General features: G+C 41.7%; 1 protein-coding gene across 1 annotated transcript; it reads right to left on the bottom strand.

Moving 5' to 3' along the window:
* Positions 1-730: 730 nt before the first annotated feature.
* On the bottom strand, positions 731-5,940 carry RFK (riboflavin kinase). Its single transcript, XM_036330802.1, has 4 exons — positions 5,763-5,940; positions 4,965-5,116; positions 2,290-2,392; positions 731-1,960 (listed from the first exon to the last, which is right to left on the bottom strand). The coding sequence occupies exons 1-4, from the start codon at positions 5,842-5,844 to the stop codon at positions 1,830-1,832; spliced, it is 468 nt and encodes a 155-aa protein (XP_036186695.1). The 5' UTR covers positions 5,845-5,940; the 3' UTR covers positions 731-1,829.
* Between the last annotated feature and the right edge of the window lie 668 nt (positions 5,941-6,608).

The following is a 6,608-nucleotide window of genomic DNA, read 5'->3' as shown; positions in this document are numbered from 1 at the left end:
TGGCAGCTCAAAACCAACCAAGGCCACTACTGTCCCCGAATAATGAAGCCTTAGCCAAAATACACAAAAAAATAAAAACCTTGATTCCCAGCTCTAGTTAAGCATCGTGAAGGAGACAATCAATCGATGTTCCTCTCATATCAATGTTTCTCTTCTCTCCCTCCTTTTCTTTCCACTCTCTAAAAAAAGAAAAAAATATCCTTGGGTGAGGATTAACAAAAAAAAGATACATTGTTTGCCATGAATTTATCCATGCTTCCCCTTCTCCAACATTAACTTTAAATATTATAAACTAGAGACCCGATGCATGAAATTCATGCAAGAGTAGGCCTTCTTTTCCCCGGTTGCTGGCTTCCCCCTGGCTCATGAGACCCGGGCTTCCTTCGCAGCCCTGGCTTTGTCCGGAAGGTCGTCTGGTCTACTTAGCATATTATGCTTTTATTATTATAGATACCTAATATTTGTTAAAATCAGTTCTCTGTGCAGATTAGGGAAATAGGACTTGTAATAAGTTATCTTTAAAATTATCTTCTATATACCTTTGTCTCCATCCCAACCAAATCTGATGCCAACGTGAATAATACAATCAATGTACTGCTTTCTGGGGCCCAAAAGACTCTGTAATCAATCTCTTAAGCATCCAAAGATTTTTAACTTCTGTCAATATAAACAAAAGTCTCCAGTGACCAAAAAGCACTTTAGTTGTTAGGAAGAAAAAACGCACAGTATGAACATTATGAAACTAAGACTTTATTATTTATAGTTTACCCCCAAGCTACAAGCGTTCTTTATCATTAAATCACATGTTCATACACAATCACAACAGTTTGCTGTATTATGTGAACATACCATCACATTAAATATAAATAATTTTCTATTTCATAGCTTAATTGGCTCATAGACAGTTTCCCTAGGAGGAAAAAAGTGTTTTGTGTTCTTTAAGAAACTGGCATATATAAATGAAGTGCTACATGTTCACTTAGACTTTGAGTAAACCTAAAGATGAAGCTTTTGGGGGTTTTCATATAGTGAACGCTGGAATGGTGGCGATAGATGCAATCCTTTGCAAGTCAGAGGATATTCTAAATGGAAAAAACTTGACATACAATTGTTTAAAGGAAAAAAATAATCAAAGTCAAGAAAATATGTTGAATATCTACTCTTAAAGAGAACAGTGCTATACAATACAAAAATGAAACCTACAAATTCAAAATACACTCATTTTAATGTTTTAAAAGACAGACCAAAATAACTGATAGGCAGAGAGTCCAGACCAATCATAGCTGAGGCAGATGTAAAAAAACAAAAACAAAACATGATATAATGATTTGACCTCTAATTTTCCATAAAGAAAATTAGTCATGACTAATTAAAATTTCACGAGTATTTATGTTTGTAGTAATATTTTAATGCACAAAATATAAAAAATACAGTGTGTGAGTTTTCCCTCTTAGGTTTATAAGATATCAAACCTGTTTTAATACATTTACTTTTAAAAGCCTTCTGTTTAGCAGCACATGCTATACAAGTACATACACTCTAGTCTTTTACTCTAATTAGTTTTCATTTCAAACTAGTGACTTGACTTTTTACCCATAGCTTTATACATTTCATTTTCCTTATAAAACACTTGCTATTTCTAGTGGTAAATTTTAGTCAACATATTACATAGACAAAATCTGGATTTTTAAAATGAATATTGTTAGTTCTGTAGCATGATGGGTTTAATTGAACATGAAGCATAATAAAAATTACATTGTACTGCTTAAACTAAGTCACAGCTGTAGGATTTTAGAGAACAATGAATGAATAAGTAAGATGAGTTTTCATCAGTGGCCATTCATTATTTTGCTTTTCGGAACCTGGAAGAAATTGTCTTCTTTGAGTTTCAAATGCTCTGGTAAATCTAGTCGTTTCTTAGCTTCCTCAATATCACCTTGAATTGCTGAAATAAGTGACTCTGCGAGAGAATATAAAGATAATGAGAACTGCAGCTATACTTTTTACTACTCCTATGCTCAACCTCGCCAAAATACTCCCCTCAAGGCTGGCTGTGTCTGTGGATCAGGATAGTTGTCTAGTAATTGTTCTACCCATTCTTCCAGACTTAAGTAAAAAAGAATAATTCCTCATATGGTTATTGTGAGGATAAAATGAGTTAATCCATGTAAGGCACTTAATACAATGCCTGACACATAATAAATGCTCAAATATTATCTGTATTGCCATGGTTATTACTAATAGAAGGAGAAGTAGCTGCAAAGATACTTAATATAACTAAGAACTTACCTAAAGAATCAAAGTTCTTTTCTGGTCTGAGGTAGCCAGCAATGGCCACATTGAGGATTTCCCCATAGAAGTCCTCTTTGAAGGTATGCATGATATGAGTTTCCTGCAGTCAAGAAATGTTTAGAAAAAAATTATTACCATCCCATTTACAGAATAAAGCTGAAATTTGAAATACACATATTAATGGTGGAATAATTTAAATAAAACAATCAACCCTGGTTAGATCTTGAAAGACAGGTTAAAACATATAGTTTTTCCTGTATTCTTCCACTGTTCCTGTTCCTGTCCCTGGCCTTACATGTAAACATTAGTAAAGAAGAAGTTACACCACAAATCTAGCATGATTTGCTGCTTATAGCAAAAATCATGCAGCAAAGTAATTAAGAGTCTTACCAAGGTGAAAAAACTGAGCAAAGACATCGAAGAGGGAATCACTGTAAAGTATTAAGAGATGTTTCCACTAATAGAACTAGCTCGAAAGTTAACCAGGATCCATGTGTCTCTAACACACTCATTTCAGAAACTTTTGAGGGCTATCCAAAAGTGAAGACTGATGTGGGGGTAGAAGACCCCAAGCAGGTTCCTGATCTAGGAATGGTGTAACAAATGGGTACAACATGTGCTGAAATAAAATGGTGCAGGGGGTAGAAGCAGCTCTGGAAATCTGAATTTAGTAGGTGCCTATAAAAAAAACAACACAAATCTGAGCTCAAAAGGCAGAAAAAGCAACGTAAAGAGCAAGCAAATGCACAAGGCAGTTGAGGCTGGATTGGGATGGTGGCACTGGGAACTGAGAGGGTTACACAACTTACAAACATGTAACTTGAGACTAGAAGTATAATTTCAAGTGTGTAACTTAATCTATTAAGCTAAGTTTTCTTTTTTTTCTTATATAAAACTAGAGGCCCAATGCATGAAATTCATGCAAGAGTGCAGGCCCTCCTTCCCACCGGCTGCCGGCTTTTCTTGCAGCCCCAGCTTCCTCTTGAAGGTTGCCTAATTGGCATATTATGCTTTTATTATTATAACCTAGTCTTTCATAATCTTTTGAGTTTGTTTAGGTGGGGCAGGGTCATGGTCCTTTCAGGACATTAATATGGGCTCTCTCCAAGTGTCCCTAACTAAAACTCTGCATGCAAATTAATGGTGTTTATGGATTTTATGAAGCCCATTAAAAAAAAAGAGAACTGATTTAAACAATTTTTAAAAAGAAAATATAGATATTAGAAACTTTTCTTGCCCTAACTGGTTTAGCTCAGTGGATAGAGCATCAGTCTCCAGACTCAAGGGTCCCAGGTTTGATTCCGATCAAGGGGATGTGCCAGGGCATGTACCTTCGTTGCAGGCACATCCCCAGTGGGGAGTGTGCAGAAGGCAGCTCATTGATGTTTCTCTCTCATCGATGTTTCTAATTCTCTATCCCTCTCCCTTCCTCTCTGTAAAAAGATCAATAAAATATATTAAAAAAAAAAAAGAAACTTTTCTTAAAGCTCTTATTAGAGCTTTGGTTTTGTTAGATGACTAAATCGTTTGTTTATACTAGAATTGAACTTAAGAGAAGCAAGGAAATAATGTAGCAAGAGCACTAAGTTAAGATAAAGTCTCAGGTCGCACATTTGGCTTTTAAAAGGATACCTTAACCTCTTTGGAGCTCAGTTTTCTCATCCGTAATTGAGGGATGAGTTAGGAGAGAAATGACAAAAATGTCTACTTTCCCTAAATTGATATACAGATTCAATGCTATGCCAATCAAAATCTTAGAGTTCTTTTTAATGACAGAAACTGAGGAACAAATATAACCAGAGACAGAGAAGCATGGAACAGACTGAGGAATCATGGGCGGGCGGGGGGGGGGGGGGGGGGGGGGTGCGGGCAGAAAGAGATTAACCAAAGAACTTATATGCATATATGCATAACCTATAGACACAGACATGTGAAGGCCTGGGGGGAGTGGGGGTGGGGGAAGGAGGGGGAAGGGGACATCTGTAATACTTTCAACAATAAACTTATAAAAAGCTGTAAGGCATATAGAAAACAAATAGCAATAGCTTAAGTCCTTCCTTATCAATTAGTGGATTAAACTCTCCAATCAAAAGGCAGAGATTAGCAGGATGATTAAAAAGGTAAGAGCCAACTATACACTGACAAGATTCACTTTAGATCTAGAGACAAAGTTTTAAAATGAAAGGGAAAAGTTACAGTCAAATAGTAACTAAGTACTTAGCTTTTAAATCCTTCAAGTGTGCTGCCAAAAATCTGGAATTTACACTAGGTTGTGGTTACCACTGACGGAGCCCATACCTCTATATGTATACCTAATACTGCATATTACTCTAAATCAGCGGTTCTCAACCTGTGGGTTGCGACCCCTTTGGGGGTCGCCTAAGACCATTGGAAAACACATATATAATAACATATTGTTTTTGTGATTAATCACTATGCTTTAATTATGTTCAATTTGTAACAATGAAAATACATCCTGCATATCAGATATTTACATTAGGATTCATAACAGTAGCAAAATTACGGTTATGAAGTAGCAACAAAAATAATTTTATGGTTGGGGGTCACCACAACATGAGGATCTGTATTAAAGGGTCGCGGCATTAGGAAGGTTGAGAATCACTGATCTAAATCGCCATCCCATTTCCAGTTAGAGTGAAACACATTCTTACCATGGACTTCTTCGTGTTCTTGTAGTATGGGTTCCATCCTATGCTCACCACCATCTTATGGACTTCTCCGGTTCCCACACTGGCCCATCCGTAATAAATGCCAGTGGACACATCAGTGGGAAGATTATCGACCACTTGTTCAGGAAAGTTGGCTTAAAAACAGAAGTAAATATTCTGAGTGTTAAGAGTTTCACAACCTTTATAAAAATCGTACCCAAAGCTAAATAGGTTCTAAAGATTTCTAGGGCTTTTCCTATGGATCAATCCTACCATTTCATTTTTTTTAAAAAACTTTTAATTCTTTATTGGTTAAAGTATTATATATGTCTCCTTCCCCCCCCCCCCCCCACCCCATTGACCTGTTTCTCATCCAGCTGCCTATGTTATCACTTGGGCACAATCTAATAATAAGATTTTTTTTTAAAATAACCCTACAATTGGCTTGAGAATTTAACCAATCTGCCCAAATTACGATTCCCCTAACGGCCAAGGCTCCTGCCACGCTTGGCAGCTCTATCACGACAGGTTATAGAGGCGGCAAAGGGGGACCCCAAAACTCAGCTCCTGCTTCCTGCCCTCCCCACCCCTCAAGCCAGGGGCCCGGAGAACCCGAAGCCACCGGCCAGGACCTGCTCCCGCGGCCCCACTGAAGACCCTCCGCCTACACAGCGCGGGAATCGGCAGAGGGGAGGGCGTCACCCCGTCCGCAGCCGCAGCCGCAGCCGCAGCCCCGAGCCCCGACTGACGTCCCGCTCCCACGTGACCCGTCTCGGCGGCCCCGCGCCCTCTCGCGCTCACCCGTGGGGATGCCCAGCTGCATGGAGCCACGGCCAAAGCCCCGCACGACCTCGCCGTGGCAGAAGTACGGCAGAGGCTTCATGACACCGTCCGCTCGGCTCTCGGGCTGTGGCCCAGTCCTCAGGTCCGGAGGAGCCGCCGTGGAGGTGGTGCCCGGACCCACAGACCAGCCCGGGAATGCGGGTGGGAGCGCGGCTGGAGGGCCGGGCAGGAGCACAACGGGCTGCGCGGTGCTGAGGACACTCCGGGCAAGTCCCTCCTGCTGCTGATCCAACAGAAGCTGCCTGGCGACTGGGACGCTGGGTGTCCGCCTCGGGAGCGGCGGGGACGGCCGGAATAAATGCGATGGTGGGCGTGGAGGGCGGTGGGGGCGGGCCTTCGCGGAGGGACCCCCAACCAATCGAGCGCCACGCGCCTGCGCAGATTCACGGTCCAGAGAAGCGGAGCGCGTCCGGCTTCCGTAGCCCCGCCCACCGAGGCCCCGCCTCCGCCTGGGCCCCGCCTCCGCCTGGGCCCCGCCTCCGCCTGGGCCCCGCCCCCGCCTGGGCCCCGCCCCCAGGCCATGCGCTGCTTCTGGGAGTTTTCCACGCCCAGGCCCTTCGAATTGCGGCGGGGACTTGGTTTTTCAGCCTGGCGGCTTTGAAGGCGCCGTTCAGGGACCGTAATACTAAGTGTTTTTTTTGTTTGTTTTTCCCTTCCTCGTTTTCATTAAGATCCTGACGCCAAATAGAAACATTCTTTGGGTCCTTGGCAACCACTCGATTGCTTGTCATTCACCTCTCCTCCCGCACTTAAACATTTGTTAAAGTTCCAAAATTCCAGGTCAGAGCTCACCTCTTCGAGAGG

This window comes from Myotis myotis, unplaced genomic scaffold (assembly GCF_014108235.1).
Source record: "Myotis myotis isolate mMyoMyo1 unplaced genomic scaffold, mMyoMyo1.p scaffold_m19_p_12, whole genome shotgun sequence".
In the NCBI taxonomy this organism is placed as follows: Eukaryota; Metazoa; Chordata; class Mammalia; order Chiroptera; family Vespertilionidae; genus Myotis; species Myotis myotis.
Note: the sequence above shows the minus strand (reverse complement) of the source record. Positions and strands in the feature narration are given on the sequence as shown.

Excerpts from the sequence above, each read along its gene's own strand:
- RFK (XM_036330802.1), bottom strand. The coding sequence starts at position 5,844 with ATGAAGCCTCTGCCGTACTTCTGCCACGGCGAGGTCGTGCGGGGCTTT. Across the intron at positions 5,117-5,762 it reads GCAGCTGGGCATCCCCACGG|CCAACTTTCCTGAACAAGTG; the intron begins GTGAGCGCGAGA and ends TCTGTTTTTAAG. Across the intron at positions 2,393-4,964 it reads AGAACACGAAGAAGTCCATG|GAAACTCATATCATGCATAC; the intron begins GTAAGAATGTGT and ends TCTTGACTGCAG.